This window comes from Uranotaenia lowii, chromosome 3, assembly GCF_029784155.1.
Source record: "Uranotaenia lowii strain MFRU-FL chromosome 3, ASM2978415v1, whole genome shotgun sequence".
Taxonomy (NCBI): domain Eukaryota; kingdom Metazoa; phylum Arthropoda; class Insecta; order Diptera; family Culicidae; genus Uranotaenia; species Uranotaenia lowii.
The window spans coordinates 18,144,199-18,167,788 of NC_073693.1; the positions used below are offsets into that span (position 1 = coordinate 18,144,199).

General features: G+C 40.5%; 1 protein-coding gene across 1 annotated transcript in view; it reads right to left on the reverse strand.

Moving 5' to 3' along the window:
- Window positions 1–23,590, reverse strand: part of LOC129751759 (glutamic acid-rich protein) — a 75,907-nt gene that overhangs the window by 903 nt on the left and 51,414 nt on the right. The window contains exons 2-4 of the mRNA XM_055747450.1: window positions 22,830–23,294; window positions 19,458–20,135; window positions 235–381 (exon numbers count right to left, since the gene is read on the reverse strand). Of these exons, the coding sequence (XP_055603425.1) occupies window positions 235–381; window positions 19,458–20,135; window positions 22,830–23,294 (1,290 nt within the window). The remainder of the gene's footprint in view (window positions 1–234; window positions 382–19,457; window positions 20,136–22,829; window positions 23,295–23,590) is intronic.

Sequence of the window (23,590 nt, forward strand, 5' to 3'; positions counted from 1 at the left end):
CATCAAAAGCATTTGTGATTTCAAATATATGTATATTCAGAATATATCACGCTAAAGTGAGTTTTGTTGGGAGCACATGGTCCTTGGTGCTAAATTTCTACTGTATGTTGATCTGATGTATGAATTTTTTTTGCGCAAACATTGACTACAAAAAAACCAACTAAAAACCTACAGGCATCTAAAGAAACAAAAAAATGGCTGAAACTGCAATAGTTATTAAGGTGGATGGCACACCTCTTCGGCGATTTCGACGTCATCATCCTGCTGCTGTTGCTGATCATCCGCGGCGTCTTCCCGCTGGCCCATGGCGTCGGCAGCCTCGAGCAGCTCCCGCTGTTCCTGTTCCTCAGAGTCATCTCCGGCTGCGGCGGCATCGGTGGCCTTCAAAGAGGTTGTTCAGTCAGAATATTAAACCATCACTCTCGTAGTTACGCAACAATTCGCAAATTCACTGCTTAACAGCAGGGCAGTTTCAGAAAAAGGAGGAATGTACACATTTTTCACACTCGATAGACGCTCGAAATGCCAAACCAATTTTGGCTCGTCCTACTAGCTGGTTAGATTTTGTTTTATGATGGGGCATTAATTTTGCACGATTTTTTTCCTGGTTAACATTCAACAATAACTTAAAACGTTGTTGGTCGTTCATAAACCATGTTGAAGAGAAAAAAAAGCACAAGGGCAAATTTATTCAAAGATGATAGATATTTTCTCGATTACATTTATTCAAATGTCTTTAATTTTCCTACCAACAACATGTTGATTTACAATTGTTCTAACCAATTCGTTAACATTGAAGAAATTCATCAAATCGAGTTTACCAAAATTTCGCTACTTGTTATTACTAACTCAATTTATTTTAATTAAATGTAATACAATTTTCATTAAACTTTAACGAAATGATGATGACACAGTTTTTCACATCGTGAGAAGGATTGGTCGATCTTGAATCGATCTTTGCGAGATCGATCTTTAGAACTCAAATTTCCGATTTTTTGGATCGATTCTTTGGCATTGGGAAAATCGATTAAATCGGTTTATTTTCGATCCGATCTTTCGATCTTTTTAAGTTTTTATTTTCAACGTAATCCGGATATTTTAAGATTCAGTCTCATGCAGAATTTTGATACCATTCTATCATATGAAAGCCAGCTTTTCATTATTGGTGCTACCATGCCACTAATATAATCGAAATCGATTCAAAGATAAGCTTTTTTACCTTTATCCTGTCTATAATCTTGATAAAAACCTGAATTTTTATCGAATGCTCAAGTATTCGGTAGTTCCATATAACCTTCAACTAAGCATCTAAAGCTTTTGTGGGCAAGATTTTCAACAAAATTGACCTATTTTGAAGCTAGCGAATAGCAAAAAATGATTTGATGAACTGATGAAAATTCATGAAATTTTGGCATCATGGATCCGCTTGTGAGTAGCTTTAAAAACCAGGACATTTTGGTGAAAATTTGGATCCAAAGCATTTTTCTCAGCTAAAGATTCAAGTTCTTATCTAAACTTTCAAGTCATGGTCAAAGCTCAGTAGGAAGCTGTTAAGTTTTTGAATCAAATGTATTTCTAAAAAAAAATAAAGCATTCGTTTTGTATTTACATTTAAATTATTATATTTCCGTGGGCATGGTAAGAGGCTCATTTATATCACTTTGATATAAATGGGTATGCCTTGTCGCGCAAGATCTTAAAGAATCGAATAGTGATAGTATCACACCAGATCTTGCGAACACGAACGGATCACTGATGAACGCCAGTGAAACGGAACCTACGTGTTGGCCCCACGGCTTTAAACAAACGTCTTACCAGTGTTCAATATGGTCCGATCAGTATTGATTGTTTGACCTGATATAATTTTTCATACAATTTGTTTAATAAAGTTTTATATTTCAGGTCCGGTATTCTGTAGGTCCAGATGTGTCCCCGTATCCTAGTCTGTAATGGGTCACGGGTTAATAACTGTTCAATGTGTTACTAGACAAGGTAAAGGTAGTAAGTAGTATTCGTCTCCCCAATGCTCTAGTAAGTGTGCATTTGCGGTTTATGAATTTCGAAGGATTATTCTTAAATCAAGCATTTTACAAGAACTAGAGGCTCATTGGATCAGAATGCTTTTTGGACAGTTTCCTGTTAACAATAATTCTTTCTCGTTTCAACGCTTTTTGGTAGATTCGTCTATTGTTCGGTTAGGCTTGAAATTCAATTAAGGTAGTCTAAGAAAGATGTTACGATTTTGAAAAACAATAATATAAAGGCAGTCCAGGAAGATAATATTGGAAATTAAAAATAGAAGTGTTATTTCTTTCAACCGAAACAGATTGAGGAAAGTTGTTCTGAGAAGATGTTCAGAGTTAGCGATGATGCTTTAGAGGAACAGCATTGTCATTAGTAGTATGGTCTTGCTTGGTTATTTATCAATTATTTTATTGTTTGTGTAACGTAGATTTTTTTTACAATTGCTGCAGTGTTAAACACCTTTTAATGGAGATTCTGTTTTATGGTATCCAAGCTGTTAATATAATTACAGAGTAGCTACACATTTGTTTTGAATCTCTAAAGACTTACTCATTTGTAAATATTTTTATTCGCCAATCTATGCTAATCTCAAGAGAAAACTATCATGGGCTCAAAGTTTTTGAATCGAGTAAGGTTAGGTGACAGGTAGGGCCCAACATAACACTATTCACTGTGACAACAAACCTCAGTCCTACAAAGGCTACTATTTGTTGCTCACTTCACATGACACAATACTACTCACTGTGACAACAAAACTCGGCCCTATAAAGGCTACTATTTGTTGCTCACTTCACATGACACAATACTACTCACTGTGACAACAAAATTCAAACATTGCTCACTTCACATGACACAATATTACTCACTGTGACAACAAAACTCAGCCCTACAAAGGCTATTATTTGTTGCTCACTTTACACGATACAATACTTTTCAGTGTGACAACAAAATTCAAACATTGCGCACTTCAGATGGCACAATACTACTCACTGTGACAACAAAACTCAGCCCTACAAAGGCTACTATTTGTTGCTCACTTCACATGACACAATAATACTCACCGTGACAACAAAACTCAGCCCTACAAAGGCTACTATTTGTTGCTCACTTCACATGACACAATATTACTCACTGTGACAACAAAACTCAGCCCTACAAAGGCTACTATTTGTTGCTCACTTCACATGACACAATATTACTCACCGTGACAACAAAACTCAGCCCTACAAAGGCTACTATTTGTTGCTCACTTCACATGACACAATACTACTCACTGTGACAACAAAATTCAAACATTGCTCACTTCACATGACACAATATTACTCACTGTGACAACAAAACTCAGCCCTACAAAGGCTATTATTTGTTGCTCACTTCAGACGACACAATACTACTTAATATCACGACGAATCCAGCAAACAAACCAAACCAAAGCTACTATTTGTTGCTCACTTCACATGACACAGTGTTACACATTTACACATTATACAATTGATATAAAATACCCCCGCTCGCAATACGGCTCATTGGCAAGCCCAGCCCAGGTTCGCCAGGGTTTGACTTGTCAGAGAGCAACCGGAGTTTAAATGAGACACATTCTTAATCCGCCCGGTGTATTGCGGTCTCCTCCCAATCCTACCCATTTCATTTACCTAGCTTTCCCCCGCGGTGAGTAATTTTGGCCTCAAAAGGGCCGTGTGATTTCTCATAAAGCTGCCGCATGAAAAAAAAAAAAAAAAAAAAAAAAAAACATTTAAATTATTATATTAATTTAAAATTAATATTTTTATATTGCCTCTATTTTTGATGAAAATTATACTTAAAAAAAATGGATGGAGCCTTTCAAGTGATAACTGAACGCGTTACTGTTGTACCGTGACCTATGGCTGTGATGAACTGACTTAAATTATTCTTATCGAACCTGACGTATTCTTATCGAACCTGCATATTACTTGAACTTGAAAGTATATCGTTTGGAGAAATGAAAAATAAAACATTCTGAAGTTTAATTTTGTATCGCTCATACAATTTCATATATTCAAAACTATTAGCTTGCTGTAGTTTTTCGCTATTTTTTTAGATAAAATCAGCCCTCAGGCAGCACCCATCTTTAACAAACATTTAAAAAATCGATCTAGCAAAGATCCATCCTTTTGCTTCGATTTTTAAGGTGGATCGATCCCGGAACCATTCAGCTGAATCGATCTTGGGAATCGATCTTTCCCTGAAGATCGAACAATCCTACGTGAGATAGTTTTTACAAGTTTTTGATTCTCATAGAAAATTTGAAAAATCAACTAATGGATGCACAAATTTTAACATTTTTCGATGCCGTAAAAAACTTCACCCAGTATGCATCAAATTGCAAATCAAAGATTCACCTTTTAAATCTCGTTTTGACAGAAAAATGTATAATTTTATAAGTTTGAAACCTACAACCCCACCGGCGTTACAGGGACTCCCTTCATTAGGCCTCAGGGCGGCTCGCTTAACCAAAGGAAACCGCAGAGAGTTCGAACTGGGAGCTCAGGAAAACCCCAATTATGCAATTCTCAATCTTTATTTACAATTGCCACACTTCACTTCAACCGTATAGTAATTTGCTCGAAATTAATAATGCCCCAGATGGTTTCGGTACCTTTTAGAGCCAAGTCCTGATCGTCGGGTTTAGAAGATGGCGGAGCTTCGACGATGGCGTCGCTGCTGCGGCTGACCAACTGCTCTGTCGGCCCAATTCCAACCGGAAGCCGGGAGGTTCTTTCCGCGAATCTCGGCTACCAGGACGGAAAAACTAGTTGGGGAGGTTGGTTTGTCGATTCGAAGGGTTTGTAGTTCGGAATCGACCACAACCTTCGACGTATGACCGCTTGGAGGTTATCGGCCAAAACAGCAACATCACGACGGTCCTCCTGCGAGATAGTGGGGTTAGCTGCGGGCCTGGCTAGCCCGTGAGTAAAAAAAACACAAGCAACGAACAACGAACAACAAATTTCGGATGGAAATCGGTTAAGACCCATGCAACGAAACTTGGAACATGGAACTGCCAATTTCTAAATTTTGTGGCAGAATTGGCGATTTGAAGAGCCGCAAATTCGACATCGTAGCGCTGCAGGAGGTATGCCGGAAGGACTCCATGGTACGAACAGATGGTCGACAACCAGAAGTGGGACCTTGTCGAGCTACCCCCTGTCAAAAGGGCGATTGGTTCGAAGTGGCTGTTCAAGACCAAGGAGGCAACATTGTGCGGCACAAGGCGAGAATCTTCAGCTCGGAGGATCAAAGGCTGATCTCAAGATGTTCGTCGACGCCGATTGGGCTGGAGATTGCCGTGACAGGAAGTCGAATTATGGCTTTCTGATTCTCTTCGGTGGAGGTGCAGTTGCATGGGGCTGGGTTGCAGCGACTTGTACGAGAAATCGGCGAGGCTACTGAGGATCCAACCACCGTATACGAGGACAACCAGAGTACCATCAAGATGGTTGGAAGTGATCGCCTTGAGAGGAGAACCAAGCACATCGAAACGCGATTTTTCTTCGTTCGATATCTGCAAGAAAAGAAGCTCATCAGCTTGGAATATTGTCCTACCGAAAACATGCTTGCTGATATCCTGACCAAACCATTGCAACGAGTTCGTCTGGAGAAGCTGCGTGGAAAGATCGGAATTAGATCGGATCAACTCGAGGAGAGGTGTCGGAAGTAGCAGGCGTGTTGTTTCGTTCAAATAAATAATATCGATCAAAGCAATCGTTTAATAGATTTTAAATAGTATAAAAGCAAGAGAAAAATGAAATTCATTCATTCTTTGTTAAACTATCAAACCAAGTAGTTGTTCTTCCTACGGTCAATACCAATAATTTTAACGCTCAGGTCGGCCAGGAGGAGGAATTCAAACCGACAATTTGAAGGTTCATTGCGCACCAGCTGACCAACGAAAACGGCCTCAGACTAATAGATTTCACCGCTTCCAAAGGAATGGCCTTACGTAGTACCTTTTTCCAGCACCGCCTACTACACAAGTACACCTGGAGATCATCGTGCCAAACGCAATCATAGATCGACTACGTTTTTGATAGGCACTTCTCGGACATAATCGACTTCAGGTTCTGCCGAGGCGCCAACATCGAGTCAGAATCTGGTGATGGTGAAGATGCGCCCAAAACTCTCCGTAGTGAACAACATACGAAACCGACGCCCTCCTCGGTTTAATATCGCACGACTGAAGCAACCTGAAATCGCGGCAGACTACGCGCAATCGCTCAAAGCAGCGCTGCCGGGAGCCCCTCTCGAGGACTGTTGGGATACCATAAAGACAGCCATCAACGGTGCTGCGGAGAACGTCATCGGGCATGTGGAACGAACTCGACGGAACGACTGGTTCGACGAGGAGTGTAGGAGGGTGATAGACGAAAGAGGCACCCGCCGAAATTTGGAAAATCACCGAGAGCGCAAGAGGCAGCGGGTCCGAATTTTCCTGGAGAAAAAGCGCCGCCTGGAGGAGGAGTAGCTCAAGGAGTTGGAGCAGCTGCATCGTTCCCAAAAAACACGAAAGTTCTATCAGAAACTCAACGCATCCCGCAAAGGCTTTGTGCTGCAAGCCGGAATGTGCCGGAATAAGAACTGGGGATCCTGACGGACAATTGTGAGGTGATTAAAAGGTGGAAGCAGCAGTTCGATGAACACCTGAACGGCTCACATGCAGGAGATCAAGATGGTGGGGGAATGTACATCGCCGGCGTAGCCAACGACTTAGGAGAGTCACTCCCAACGATGAGTGAAGTAATGGAAGCCATTCGTCAGCTGAATAGCAACCAATCGGGGGATGGCATCGCAGCTGAACTCATCAAAATGAGCGCAGACAAGTAAGCTGATTGCCTACACCGGTTGAAAGTCCGGATCTGGGACACAGAACATCTACCGGAGGAGTGGAAGGAAGGGGTAATATGTCCCATCTACAAGAAGGGCGACAAATTGGACTGTGAGAACTACAAAGTGTTGACTCAATGCCGCCTACAAAGTGTTGTCCCGAATCCTACTCCGCCGCCTAACGCCACAAGCAAACAGATTCGTGGGAAGTCATCAGGCCGGCTTCATGGAGGGACGGTCTACGACGGACCAGATATTCACATTACGGCAAATCCTCCAAAAATGCCGGGAACACCAAGTCTCTACGCACCATCTATTCATCGACTTCAAAGCCGCATACGACACGATCGACCGTAACGAGCTATGGAAAATCATGGACGAGAACGGCTTTTCCGGGAAGCTGATCAGGCTGATCAAGGCGACGATGGATGGAACGCAGTGCTGTGTGCGGATCTCGGCTGAATGGTCGAGTTCATTCGAATCGCGCAGGGAACTTCGACAAGGTGATGGTCTATCCTGCATGATGTTCAACGTGGCGCTAGAAGGTGTTATTCGACGAGCGATGGGCGAAATGCGGGGCACGATTTTCAACAGATCCAGTCAACTTATCTGCTTTGCCGATGATTGACCGATGACATTGATATAGTTGGCAGATCATCTGCGGCAGTGGAGGAAATCTATCGCAAACTGAAACGCGAAGCGGGAAGGATCGGATTGATGATTAAGACGTCCAAGACGAAGTACATGCTGGCCTGCGGATCCGAGACCGACCGATCCCGCTTGTCCAGTAATAACAAGGTCACGATTGACGGCGACGAGCTGGCGATAGTCGAAGACTTTGTCTATCTCGGCTCACTGGTGACCGCAGACAATGACACCAGCCGCGAGATCCGGAGGCGAATAATCAGCAAAAGTCGTGCAAGCACCTGCGGTCGAGAAGACTTAGCCCTCGCACGAAGTGTAACCTGTATATGACGCTCATTAGACCGGTTGTCCTCAACGGGCACGAGACATAGATACTGCTCGAGGAGGGCCTGCGTACACTCGGAGTATTCGAACGGCGAGTGTTAAGAACCATCTTTGGCGGCGTGCAAGAGAACGGAGTGTGGAGGCGAAGGATAAATCACGAACTCGCGCGACTCTACGGCGAACCCAGTACTTAGAAGGTTGTTAAAGATGGCCGGCAGGACATGTTGCGAGAATTCCAGACGACTGTCCTGCAAAACAGTTCGCTACGAATCCGGTAGGAACAAGACGAGCAGAGGCGCAACGAGCGAGGTGGTTAGACCAAGTGGAGCGTGATCTGGCGAATGTGAAATGTCCGAGAAATTGGAGAACGGTTGCCATGGACCGAGTGAATTTTAGGAATTATGTTCGTCAAGTTATGCTGTGAGAAGGAATACTACGAAAATAAAATAAAATAAATAAAAATAACTTCTACATTTCGTAGTAATAATCGAAATGAGCCAGCACCAGGTAGCCGCATTTGACCGGCCTTCACTCGAAATTACAGGTCGTTGCTCTCCCATTATGACAAACACGATCGCTTCGCCTTCGTTAATTCGTTGGGCGTCGCTACCGATTCGGAATGGTTGCCAAGCATCGCGAGCTACCATGTATTGTTCTCTGGTTGTGACGTGTTGAAGCTTCCTGGCATACTGGTGGCTTGTGGCGCTGTCGTCGGCTTTGAAGGCTGCATTATTTGAGGAAAACCATCACCCATCATTTTCCCTAACTGCGATATTTGAAAACTACATTTACTCGCGACCAATCACTACAACCTCGATGGAAGTGTTATCTGACGCTTACAATTTAATCCGAACAAAACCAAAAATTACTGCAATTGGTGCTTTATGCGTGATGAAATCATAAATATATCAAAAACATAAAAATTATCAAAAATTTGATTTTTTGTTTAAAACAATGTTAGATACAACTTCCCCATTTTTAAAGTGTTGCATGATGGTTTCGGAAAGAATATCGACGAAAGGAAATTTACTATCGCATTTAATTGATAGGGGCTTTAAAAAAAACAAAGAGTAGGTACTACTTTCAACACAATTTCATTGGCATTCAGCACCACGGCAAAAAATACTAATCGTTCAGAAATGGTGGTAACAAATTTTTCAGTACAAGACCTTGGCTTTCCACAAAGCCACAACTGTCACTTACCAAAACTAAAAGTATCCAGCTTCACTTTCAAGATATCGATGGAAGCTTGAGATGACTTTAAATGATCGTAGGTCTTATTGCTGCTGCGTAATACAATTGAAAAGGTTCAGGGAAACGTACACAGTAAACGAAAATTACCGAGTTCGGTAATTTTTTTACCGAAATCCTAACATGTGTAAATTGTTAAACTGTTCGGTAATTTTTTCGGTAAAAAATTGACGAACATCGGTAAATGAAGAATCGATTTACCGATGTTCGTTTATTTTTGACCGAAAAAATTACCGAACAGTTTAACGATTTACACTTGTTAGGATTTCGGTAAAAAAATTACCGAACTCGGTAATTTTCATTTACTGTGTAAGGTATTTTACCCAGTGAGCAAACAACGACCCGTTATATCCCACACGGTAATTTTAAATTATTCAGAGACTGCTTTGTTTCGATTCAGGTGTCGCACCATGTATGAAGATGAAACAGACTGAGTGAAAAACCTTCAAAATTCTGAGTTGTTTTCATCTAGCGAGTTCCAAATCCTGGGGCTTAGCAAAGACTCACACTTTTTCGAGCGAAATAGATAAAAACAACTCAGAGAGATTCAAAACACAAAATGATTGTCGGTATGCGACGCTCGGAGTGATTGACGAAAAAATAATGGTGAGTATAAATAAAATATTTAGAATTCAAATAATAATAATGTGATTTTAAATGGAAATTCAACTAATTAATCTTTTCTTATAGGAATCGCTACGGTAGTCGGATAAAATTTCAAGTTTCGAAACTCGAGGTTCGCCGGAACACTAATGGCAGGGGCTGTAGCATCAAATGTTAGACACCGGCAATCTACCTGATGTAGTAGCAGGACTATGGCGAGCATTAACTAACATAGGAAGATCCGATGCGGGCAGTGGCCGTCTGTTAAATTTAAACGAACATCTCGCCCTGGTCATAAAGTTGAACATTAATAGTGAGACTGGAAGTGGAAACATAGAAACTTCTCCGTTCAAGGAAACTGGGAGTTGCAGATGAAGTAACAATCACGGTAAGTACAACTTTTAGTTACTTACATAAAAGATTTTATAAACGACAAAGGGAAAACTTGTCTATGGCTGGACAACATAAATATTTCCAAAACGCATTATCCCAATAATGTTTGACACCATAAAAGATAGTAAATAGTGGGCTAATATGGTTATCTGATCTGCAAAATTTAACCAATATTAGACAGTTCTCACTGAAACGTTGTGGTGTTCAGACGTGATTCCTATTCGATACGTTCTCCCACTAAATTTTCTTTCGAGCCATTGTTCACTAACACGGACATCTAATCCGTGTGACTTTTTTCAGTCTCCTTTTCATTTGTGCTTCGTAGTATTACGTCGCGAGTGATATCTCACCGACAAGATACCACCATGTCGGTGGATAAAAATCCACCATGGGGTGGCCAAACTGGCCCTCCAGGCCAAAGCAACAGAAGATCGATGCCTGCCTGGATGGATTCCGCGGGCACTCACGGTGACGCCCAGTTTCTTATCCTGAAACCAGTAGGCAACAGCAAGCTCCCGAACCCGTTTATTATCGCCAAGACAGTGGACCAAGCTGTTGGACGAATAGATTCTGCCAAACCAACCGAAGGAGGTAGCAGCTATCTTCTCAAGGTTCGCAGCCACCAGCAAGCCGAAAAATTGATTAAAATCAACCAGCTGATCGATGGATCCCCGATAGTAATCTGTATGCACCCAACACTCAACTTCACCCAATGCATCGTGTCGTGTCGCGAAGTTTTTGGCATGAGCGACAAAGAGCTTCAAGAAGGACTAGCAGATCAAGGCGTCACTCGGGTTTATCGTTTTGTAAAAAAGGTTGATGGTAAGGATGAGCCCACAAATACCATGGTTCTGACCGTTAAAGGAACCACAGCTCCGACTCACGTTTATTTTGGATACATCCGAGCACAAACCAGACCCTATTACCCACGACCTCTGATGTGCTACAAATGTGGCAAATACGGACATACAAAAACCCGCTGCGAACACAATGAAGCTTGTATGCAGTGCGGGGTTGCTGATTCCCATCCCAAATGTACTAATGATCCATTCTGCTTAAATTGTGGAGGACCGCATCCAGCTACTAGCCGTACCTGTCCCAAACAGGTGGAAGAACAAGCTATTGTCCGTATCCGTGTTGATCTTGGCATCTCCCAAAGCGCCGCTGTGAAAGAGTTCCGTTCCAGATGCGAAGCAGCCAGAAACGCTAGTTCCGTTCAACATCGTATGGAAGCAGCCAGAACCATCAATCAATTTGTCGCGAAAGATCAACGAATAAAAGAATTGGAAAACATTATCTCTAAACTCACCGCCCAACTCAACAAACTACAAGCAACCCCCAAACCAAGTATTGAAACTGAAGTTTTTTCGACCGATTCCACACTCACCGCCCAATTCAACAAACTACAAACAACCCCCCAACCAAATATCGAAGACGAAGAATTTTCGACAGATTCCGATGATACCATGATGTCAGAGACTAGTACTGCTTCTTCAACACCTAAAAGAGGCCGCAACCGAGATTCATCCGAGGAACGAAGTGCCAGAACTGAAGTTGAACTCAGAAAGAAACAATCTCAACCATCACCCAACAAACCCAACTTGGCCAGTAAGAAATCCCGAATAAACACCTAGTCCCCTCCACATCCTGGTGAGTAAACTTATTTTTATTACCTTTTTCTAACATGTCCAGTTCGCATAATACCTTATCATTCGATCGCAATGCACACCTGAACTCCTCCCCAAACATAAATCCTGTTTACTCACCGATTCCCAGAAATCCATCCACTATCACCCACATCCCAACAATAGACCCAATTCCGTCCAACAACCCCACTACCAGAACTCCAACCCAAAAAAGAAAAATCTCATTTGTACTTCAATGGAACCTTCGAGGATTGAGAGCCCGCGCCACCGAAATGCAACTTTTAGTCAGAAACTACTCTCCAATCATACTTGCTCTGCAAGAAACCCTGACATATCAAAACAAGATACCCCAAAACTTTTTTAAGGATTACACTCTCCACTTAAGTACAAACCACGGACAAGGATCCGGTCTAGCCGTCAAAACTGGATACCCCTATACTACTATTACTATTGACTCTCCACTTAATGTGGTCTGCATCCGTCTCAAATCACCAATCAACCTAACAATAGCCTCGTTATACATCTCACCCCAAACAAGTTTTGACGAATATTCCCATGAACTTGAAGAATTGTTTGGACAGCTACCCCAACCGGTCCTAATTCTGGGCGACTTTAATGCTCACTCCATTAGCTGGGGCTGTATACAAACTGACAGAAAAGGTGCATTCCTAGAAAGTTTTTGTTCATCTAACCATATTATCCCACTAAATAACACTATGCCAACAAGAATCGACCCCTCAACTGGTAACACTTCTGCCTTGGACTTGAGTGTTGCGTCCCTGGAGGTTGTCCCAAAGTTCACTTGGAAAGTCCTGAATGATACTCATGGAAGTGATCACATACCCATTGTAATATCCTTGGAACAATCCACACCCCAAGTTGCCACCAGACCTCGGTGGAAATACGAGGAAGCTGACTGGATTGGCTATCAAATCGGAATCGACCGTGCCCTTGAAGGATATAATCATCACACCTACGATTCCTTCGCTAAGCTCCTCTTTGACACCGCACGCTTGTACATACCACATACAACCGGCGTGCCTGGAAAGCCTGCCGTCCCTTGGTGGGGTCCCGAAGTTCGTCAAGCCATCAAGCTTCGTCGAAAAAAGCTCCGTGCCCTTAGACGCCTTCCAAATGACCATTACAATAAGGAAACCGCGCTTAAAGAGTACAAAGCTGCACGCTCGGCTGCTCGAGCTGCTATTAAGTTAGCTAAAAACAACTGCTGGAAAGAATTCGTTGAGGAAATCAATCCCAATACCCCATCCGCCAAGCTTTGGGAAAAAATTAAACGTTTGAATGGATCAAACCGCACCAGTCGATACCATCTCCTGTTGGGTCAACAGTACTCCAATGACCCTACTCTGTTAGCTGATTCTTTTTGCGAGCATTTTGCGTCCGTTTCCTCTACTAGTACTTACACCAACGACGACTCGACCACTATCGATTTTAATACCGATTCGAATTTGCAATACAACTCCGATTTCACCCTCGAGGAGCTTGGTGCTGCCCTCCAAAAAGTTAAAGGACGATCCGCAGGACAAGACGAAATAGGATACCCGCTGTTGAAGAACCTACCACCCATTGGCAAAATTGTATTCCTTAAAATATTAAACGAAATCTGGCAGAACGGGGTGATACCACAACAATGGAAAGAAGGGCTTATCATCCCCATCCCAAAACCGCAACAGGACCTACACCTCATCAATAGCTACCGCCCCATCACCCTCCTTGACTGTTCAGGAAAAATTTTGGAACGAATGGTCAAGCGTCGTCTCGTCTCCGTGCTTGAGTCCAGCAACAGGTTGGATATAAGACAGTACGGCTTCCGCCCTGGTTGCTCAACAGATGATCACCTGACAGTCCTCGAAAGTATCCTAGACGATGCCCTCGGAAAAAACCACCATGTTGAATGCCTGTCTTTGGACCTTTCAAAGGCCTTTGATCGGGTTCATAGGCACAAAATATTAAAAACTCTCAAAGAATGGGGAATATTGGGAAGACTAGGCCATTTTGTTAAAAGTTTCCTGTCCGACCGTAAAGCAAGAGTATTCACCGACGGAAAACTATCCCCATCTCGTATCATTACAAACGGGGTTCCCCAAGGTTCCGTCATCGCCCCTACGCTCTTCTTGATTGGAATGCAGTCTCTGTTCGACATCATACCGGATAATGTTAGAATGCTAGTATACGCCGACGACATCACCCTCCTCTCCGTCTCACCATTCCCCAAACAAGCTAGAAAGAAGTTACAAACAGCTGTCGATAAAATAGCCAACTGGGCACCTACCATGGGTTTCACGTTCGCTCCCGAAAAATCGAAATTAATGCACTTCAGGCACAGGAAGCGAAGATTAAGCAAATTACCGCCACTCACTATGGACAACAAAACAATACCTCTAGTTCACACCACCCGCATCTTAGGCGTTTGGGTGGACGACCGACTAAAATTTGTTTCACACGCCAACAGAGTCCGACAGTCTTCTATTTCAAAGCTGGACATCCTTAAAAAAATTTGCAGCGCCAGGGGCGCTGGTTCTCGCACATCTTTATTCCGTTTTGTTCACGGGTGGCTCCTACCAACTATGCTTCATGGACTCGGCTTGTTCAGTAGAGGAGAAGATCGTATCTTTAATAGTCTCGAACCAACTTACAACCATGCTATCCGTATTATTAGCGGAGCATTTAAAAGCAGCCCAATAACATCCCTAATGGCTGAAAGTGGGCAACATCCTTTTCAATACGTCCTATCCAAGAACCTAACGCATAAAGCCATTCGCTGGTTATCCTACCAACGAGACTCAACTGTCCCCATGATCAGACGAGCTGAGACCTTCCTACAGAAGCACAACACATCTCTCCCTGCAATAGCTGCTCGTCCCGAACCTAGACAATGGAAATACGATTCGCCAATTCCACAAGTGGATCTAAGCCTGCTTTCTAAATTACGCGCTCGAGAAAGTTCTGTAATCGCCCAGTCCTTTTTCCTTCAACTCGTCGAGAGAAAATACAAAGATCTTCCCAAACTTTACACGGACGGTTCTAAGTCCGCTGATGGCCGTGTTGGATGCGGGATATTTTGTAGTACTGGCAGCCTAGCACTTGCATTACCCTCTAAGTGTTCTGTCTTCAGTTCCGAAGCCTTCGCTATTCTGAAAGCAGCTGAAGACATGTGCCCCCAATCCGGGTCTGTAATTTTCTCTGACTCGGCCAGTGTCCTAAAAGCTGTTTTGACCGGAAATATTAAGCATCCTTGGATCCATGACTTATCCCGCCTTGCCATCCAGAAAAACATAATCTTGTGCTGGATTCCCGGACACACCAATATCCCGGGCAATGAAATCGCAGACCGATTAGCTACTGAAGGCAGTCAACTAGAACCACCAAATATACCCATCCCTCCCAAAGATGCTATCCACTGGCTAAAGGAACAGCTTTCTCTCGCTTGGAGCCATGAGTGGAACGTATGCCGAGACAACAAACTGAGAGAGGTAAAGAACTGCACTTCAAGATGGAACGACCGGAAGGCATTCCTTGAACGACGAACCCTGACACGGCTGCGTATTGGTCATACAAGGCTGACCCATGGTCACTTAATGGGAAAAGAAGACTCCCCCGTATGCCATGCCTGTAATGTGCCATTAACTGTTAAACACATCTTAACGCAATGCCTAGTTCACCAACAAGCCCGAACAGTCGGGCAACTTGCAAACAGCCTACGAGAAATTCTGTCCAACGACCCAGATGAGGAGGAAAAAGTGCTGTCATTCCTTCGTATGACCAATCTTTTTGCAGAAATGTAAAAAGAAAAACAAAACAAAAGCGACAACAACAAAAACAACTGCCCCGGAAGGAAGAGGGATGAATCATCCTTCGGGATGAAAATCCCGAGAAAAAGAAAAAAAAAAAAAAAAAAAAAAAAACAATATTAGACGTTGAAAAATTTTGGCTAGTACATATTACGATAATGATCGCCTAAATATTCCTAAATTTTTGTGCCATTTGTGCAAACATTGATTGATCAAGTTATTTTTGTGACCATTCATCACTTTTGGATTTGGTTGATAACTATTTTATTTCGTACTGCAGTTTCCTTATCGTAATATTGTTACTCTTCAAATCAGTGGAGGAAAATATAATAACAAAAAATATAATGTTTGGAGGTATATGACTCAAATCCTTAATTGTCCGGTAGTAGACAAGTTCCCCCTATATTTACAAAATATTTAGATATTAATTAATGTTATTTCAAATGAAGAGATAAAAAAATCAACCAATTTATCCTTTTTTTCTATAGAAAGGAATATATAGGAATCATAACGAAAGCTGGAAAAATTTAAGTTTGTTTTGTTTTTTGTTCTATTTATTTTGTTCCCCTCTAGGTTAATTTCCAACGGATGCGGCGCAGCTTTTCGCCACTGGGATCGGTGGAAGTTCCGGCTGAACAGCAGATGCCTTTAGGACTGAGAATGTATTTGAGAACGAAGAAAATGCTGGTTGCTGATCATCCACTACGACGATAAAAGGTAAGATTTTAAAATTCACGAGTTTTGTTTATTTTCAGCCATACTCAATCTAGCTTTTCCTATACAGGTACATTCCAGTCGGATGCCGCAGGGGAATCTTGTTCCTATCCGCAGCAATCCTCAATCGAGTTAGCACGAAGAACAGCCAGGATCGGTACTACCGGAAGGTTAGGCAGATTACACGGTACATGAACAGTCGTGATAAAAGTACCGATAGAGAAGTAGACAATACCGTACGCTCCCTTGTACCAGTGCTTGTACATCATCGAATATTTTGTCGAATTGTCAGGAGTCAGAAATATGCTATACTCGTCAACATCAGAATATGGTATATGCTTGTTGTCACACATCAAATAAGGTGAAAAATTTACGACGGGAAATAAACTTATTTTCTGACTTTTTTTTTAATTAATTTTGTTTCATTCGAAATTTCAATTTATTTCTCAAAAATTTATAATCCCTTTCGAAACCGTGTCAAAATTTTAAAAATTCTGAGTTGTTTTGGCTCAGACCGTTAAGACGCACCTTTAAAATGCCTGATTGAAAATAACTCAGAATTCACGAACACCCCTACTATTCATTTCTGAGTTGTGCCGTTCTAATCAAATTTTGAGTTTTCCCAGTTTTGGCGCATTTTGAATTGTTTTCCTTCAAATCTGAGTCAAGGAGAATTAGAGTGCAGGGATGGAAAACATAAGAAAAAAAACAAAAAATGCGCTCAAATGTCAATTTGATCTAATTAAATCACCGACCAGTAAGCAAGCATCGGTTCCGGCACGAACTTTTATCATAAACGATTACAAATCTTTTCAAAAAGTGCTCATTTTTCTGTCGAAAAGTAAAAAATGCTGCAAAAATGCTGCAGCAAAATTTCTATTTGCCTGACCTAGGTAAAAACATGCAAATTTCTTCGGCTTAGTAATTACTTTAAAAAATTAACGAAACACATCGAAAGAATCTCGATATAAGTTCTGCCTACTCCGCTAAGGAAGGAAACCTGATGAATAATAAGAAAAACCTGAAAAATATATACACAGTCTTACAAGACAGACAAGTAATTGATTCGATTTTCTTTCCGGCATAGTTTATGAACGACCCTTTGTTGAATGTTCCTGCAAGAGCATGATGGGGCAAGCGAGCGCACTTTCGATTGAGGGAACAACTGTTTTGTCGTAATAGAAAGACAGAGAAACAGCAACCAAAAAAATTATCTAACAACGCATGTTGTCCCCAGAATTCAACAAAGCGCACACAAGATGTTTAGTACGTATTTAATTTAGCGGAAGCTTCCCGAAAGGCTAGAAAAACCCGTTTAAAAAAATTGACGCATCCACACAAAGTCGCACACAAAAAAAAAAGCAGAACAAGTGTTTTTGGCCTGCAAAAATAAACATCACAAAACGGCGACACACACAACAGGAAAAGACAAGGAAAAACAGAAACTGAATATATATTTATTCAAAGTCATCCGACCGATCGACTGACTGTGTAGGTACACAGGGAGAAAAGCGAGAAGAAAGTCAGTTGCGCAATGAATGGTGGAATTTCTTTTGATGAGTTTTATACTTTTTAGCGACGACATTTGTTTGAAACGAATTTGAACAGTCAAATTAACTTCGATTGTTATACGATAGGAGAATGATTTGTGACTGGCGGAAATGACTGAAATATGTCTGTATATTTAATATTAAGATTGGTTATTCTTATAGAGTTTGTCGACAACAGGATAATTGCGAAAGAATTCTTGGCTGCATGGCACAGAGTAGTAGGTGAACTCACAAACGTTTCACGATAGCGAGGATGAATAAAGAATTGATTGGTCGTTTTCCGGAACAAATTCTGAACTCTAATTTTACTTCTGAATTCTGAGAATTATTATTTTAGTTCTGAATCATTCGTGAATAAGAATCAACACAGTTACCAAAGGTCTTTGAAGACATTTTTGTGCGTACATAATTTTTCACTCTCTGGAGCCACTCTCTTCAAATAAAAAGTGATAGAAATATCAATCTACTGTCAGCGGTCTTATTACATAAGCCTTCGAAATTTACTTTCTCCGAGGTGCTAAGAATATAAGAGCCGATTTCAACTTACTTCTAAACCTATTCTTTAAGAAATTTTAAACCAAAAGAAAATCTTTGTAAATTCTTGAAAATATGAAATAAAACGTTTTGCAGATGTCAAAACCTTCCAAAATCAGGTACCATTTTGTTTTTCTTTTTGTTATCTCTTGAGAAGGCTCCAGAGATTTCAAAGATGGTATTAGTGGCTCCAGAGAAAATTTAATACCCTTCAAAATAGCTCACGGGTGACGCTCCACTTATCTTCAGCAGTGTGACCATTCAATTTCATTTATTTTATTTTCTGAACTTCAAAATAATGATGAATACTACTCCTGGACTGTGCAAACATAGACACCTTCTCTCAAATGAATTGTACAAGAACACTGAATCTAGAATCGAGCACTGTGTTCACGAATTTGCAACATAAAATCGAGGTCAAAATTAAGGATATTAAAGATTTTATGCATATGTTCAAGAGTGGCTCCAGAGAGAATTTGAAATATTATGAAACTGTTATTTAATGGACAGCGCTTAACGCGTATCTTCAACTTTCGCGGAGTGTTAAGATATTTTATGTATAAAATTGGCCCCAGAGAATTCAATAACTGAAGAAAATTATAAATCTATTCATAAGAGCTTAGTTCCATAACATAAAATTCTCTCTGGAGCCACTTTTAAAAATATTTAAAAAAAATTATTATAATCTCCATTGCCTAATCGGGATAATTAAAGATGATTAAAACCTTTTTCCAACAGATTTTAATTCTTAATATAAATCTAAGATTTAGTTATTAAGTTATGATAGTTTTCATTTTCGAAAACTGGATCCAGATTCAGAATTTTGAAATTAAAGATTAATCACCGTGGTTTTTTTCTAATCTTTTTCTATCCATCTAGGTTTTTTCAAGTCTTGATATGTTATTACTCATAGAATATAATATTCACCGATAAGGCCTTAAGAATTAAGATTTCAAATCCAGATTCACATTTCAGATAAAGTTTTCTGATTGAAAGTTTCGATTTCGGTTTAGTTTTTTTTAGAAAACGACCAATCAAGCTTACGAACAACATCGATTACAACATCAAAATGTAGGAAACAGCGCCAGGTGCCATCAAACCTTTTGCTCCTGCTCATCGTCCTCGTCCTCGTCAATTTCCAGCGAACTTTGAACCTGCAAAGTGTCCGCACCAACACTTCCATAATCGAGGGTCTTAGGCAAAACTTCTTTTACCGAATCGACTTCCTCATCCTCGCTTTCACTATCCGATTTAACACTATCATCTTCGTCCTCCTTTTGCGTTACTTCTTTGGTGTTATGTGCTGAATCAATCTCTTGTTCATCGATCAACATCGGTTCTTCAGATTGTTCTTCCAGAATATTTTCATCAACAACTTCTAGCGGAGGATCTTTGGCTGTCTCCAAATCGATTTCTGCAGATCGTTCCACAAAGGGTTCATCGACGTTTTCAAGCGTGTCTTGATGAATTTTTCTGTCGGTTGTGTCTTCGTCGATCTTTCCATCGATAAGTTCTTGCTTTTCCGTTGTCTCGACTTTAGGTCGTTCGTCAACTTCTGCTACTACGTCTTCCTTAGCAGGTGACTTCTCAACTTCTTCGTCGTCGTCGTCGTCGAGCTGCATGGAATCACTGTTCCCACTTTCGTTTAGTTCGTGTTTTGTTTCGACGTCTGATTCGGCTTTCATCGAAGTGTCTTGTTCGATCTGCGGGTTTTCAACTTCAAGGCTCGTTGATTCGGCAGCTGATTTTATTTCAGCGTCGTCACTCGCTATCGTTTGCTATTTTTTGTTTTCAAACATTGTTGTTTGACAAAGTTTTAAGGTGTGGTGTAGTGAATTGGTTGATTCGAATGGGTTTGGGTTTTGATAAGACAGTTGTTGATGTTTCGCATTGGTTTCGTATTACGCCAATTGATGATCAGTGTTGGGGAATTCAAGGGAAATGTAATGGAAAAATCAAAATTTGATGGTCAAACATTTGATTTACAAAAAAAAAATCAAACACTGAAGTTTTTCAGCAAGTTTTTGCAGCATTGCTTCAGTGAGCGCGTTGTTGGGTTATGGCAATTTCGGGTTAATAAAACACACAAAACAAGCATCACTACCTAGTCCGGTTAAGTTATGCGATCTGTTTTTAAGTTTTACATTGCAGCGCAGAGCTTTGCCTTTATTTTTTACTCTTAATGACTTCCCCAATTGTTTTTTTTCTTCTTCTGCATAAATTTTGTTCTGATGTTTTATGTTGTTTTTTTTTTGCAAATGTAAATACTCTTAACGACCTAAGGAAGGGAAAGGATTGATCGATCCTTTCACTTTTAAATGCTTCATTTGTTGTTTTCGGGGATTTCTATAAGTAAAATGTCTTTTTTCTTTTAGTGGAATAGTTTGTGTCTGATAGGATTTTTTTCTTATCCCTTTTACAGTTTCATCTATCATGTTAATGGTTTTTTATTCGACCAAAGCACACACTTGTTTTTGTAAATTAGTTTGATTTTGTAGCATTTCAGCTGTTTGTCTTTGTATGATTAATTTGAAACAACTATAACGTTTTAGTATGAAAAATAATTCAAAATGGAAGGCAATGCTAATAGTTAATCGTGTTTGTTTGATCTATTTCATTCGATTAAATATTGTTAGTAAGTAAGCTGATAGTTTTCTTTTAATATATTGTATGGAGTTGAAGTAAGCTTAACTGTTCTAGGCATCAATATGTTTCAATTGCACGGAAAGATAAAGACTAATATACTTGAAGACTTAAAGGATTTATTCAAGGGAAAACGGACTTGAAAGTTTGACTTAACGGTTTACTCGATAATGCAACGAATTATACTGTAAATCCTGTTCAAGGTTTCAAAATTATATTTTAATAAACTTGGAGAATTTTTGTTTCTATTAATGTGTATTTGAAAGCTTTCAATAGTAAAAACAAAAATCAAGGGGCAAAATAAACTTCAAACAGTTCCTGAACTTTTCATAGTTTTAAGCAGCCAATGGAAAGTAGCGGTCGGTTCTTTATCTACATGAGCTTCACTTTTATCAATGAATCAACAGGCAACCACTTGTGGGTAATATCTTGAACTCCCGATCAGGAGAGCATATCAAAATAATGACTCAAACATATCTCACCAAGATATTTACATCTGATTCAGTTATAATAAAGTACTCCAAATTTTCGATTTTAAGTTTCTCTAATCTGAATTATATCTTATTCTGATTGACAAACTTGAATGAGGTTGAGCTCATATTCAATGATCAAGATTTTTTTCAGATTGTCCTAAAATAAAATGATTATATCTTATTTTGATATACGTACATCTTTTTCTGAAACACGGACATCGAAGTCAACGGCTCAAACCTTACATTAACGAGTTTCGCTCAACAGATTCATAAAATTGAATCAAATTTTTGGGAAACCAAAAATGCGGCATGGTTTTATCAAATAATGTGGTTTATTGACCTTCCACTAGAAAATTTTCTCGAAGCACTCATATCTTGATAAGTTATAATTTTGATATAATTTGTTCTGTCCAATATCAAACTATGCTCTCTAAACCAGATATAATCTTGATAGGAGCATATCAAAAACTGATATAATTTAGCTATGTTCGTAAAGATTTTTTGATATGATTTGAGATATTTTAACATCCTACGAGTACTGAATTATAACTCATTTAGATACAGAAAAATAAATATCAAAATATCTCATTTTGATATAATTTTGTTTTTCTTTCCTGATCGGGCTTTCAACAATCGATACAATGCATTAGCTTATCTTATCAGAAGGAGCAACAGTTCCGTTTTCAAAATTAGATGATGGTTGCCTTCGTATTAATGGATCAACTACTATTATTAAAAAAAAATTCGATAAGGTTATCGGTAAACTTTGCAAACTGTTAAAGCAACTCTAGGCAGGCAATTCATGCATTTCAATCAATTTTCGCAGTAATTTACAGCTTAGTTTTTTCTGTTGTTAGTTTGCATCACGCTTATTCATCTAAGAAAAAATCGATCTGTGTTGCACACAGTTAGGTAGCAGTAAAATAACGGAACAAAACGGATTAATGTTTCAAAAATTAAAAAAAAAATAGAACGATCTGCACGATATTTTCCTTCCTGGCGTGGCGAAGGACGCGGATCGTTTTCTACTCTATAATCTCTCTCTCTCTCTCTCTTCAAATGCTTATCTATCGATCGAGGGGCCGAGCAGGTTTAAGCCAACAGCGCGCGAGCGAGCGAGCGAGCATCTTGAATTTTGCGGTTTAGCTAGAAGGTACAACATCAACTAAACAAAATTTGAGAAATCGACCCAAAGAGCAAAATTACTTAATTACAAAAACAGAAAAGTAAAAACGGAACAAGTCCGTTCGGCGTTCAGGTTAATATAAGTAAATATTATAGGAGCAAAGAAGATCGTTTGTTGCTGGCTTCCTATATTTGTCACGCTGCTGTCGCTCAAGCGGAAACAACTCAAACCTCATCTTGTTCAGTCTTGTTTTCTTTGTCCTCATCGCCATCGCCGCCGTCGTCTTCCTTGCTCGGCGCCTCATCCTGTTCCCCAACAACAACAGCCGGGGCCTGGTCCTGCGCAGGTTCGGTGCTGGTACCGTTTTTGTGCGGATCAACCGCCGGCGATGGGCTCACCTCACTCGGGGCGACGTTTTCCTTCGGTGCTTCCAGCTTCAGGAACACTTCCAGGTTGTCGATCTCGTTGGCCAGGTCGAAGTCGTCGTAGTCTCCGCAGTACTCGCCGTCGGAGAAAATCTGCGGGGGAAGCGGATGCCGCGGGGTCTGATCACTGACGGTGGCTCCGTTGTGCAGCGAGTTCTTCTGCATGAAGTCCTTCTCCTCCTCCTGGCCCGGCTCGGTAATGTCCACTATGCTGTAGGGGATGCTTTTGCTGTCCATGATCATTGTGACTCGCTGCTGCCGTTTTTTGACCTGCGAAAGGGGTAGGAAAATATCATTAGTCATTTTGAAAAAAAAAATCAGATTTAAATTTTTGAAGTCATACATCGCTAACAAACTCGGGAAGGTTAATCAACTTCTAGAGAAATTTATAGAATGGTAATAACCATAGCGTAGAAAGATAAAAAGCGACATCTGTTTACTGTGAATGTATCGAAAAGGCGCCATCCGACCATTAATATGAACAATTTGCCAATAAATTGTCGCTTTGTTTTTGTCGTCTCGAGCGACATTCATCTTTTGAGAGGGCAAACGATCGCGCTCTGATT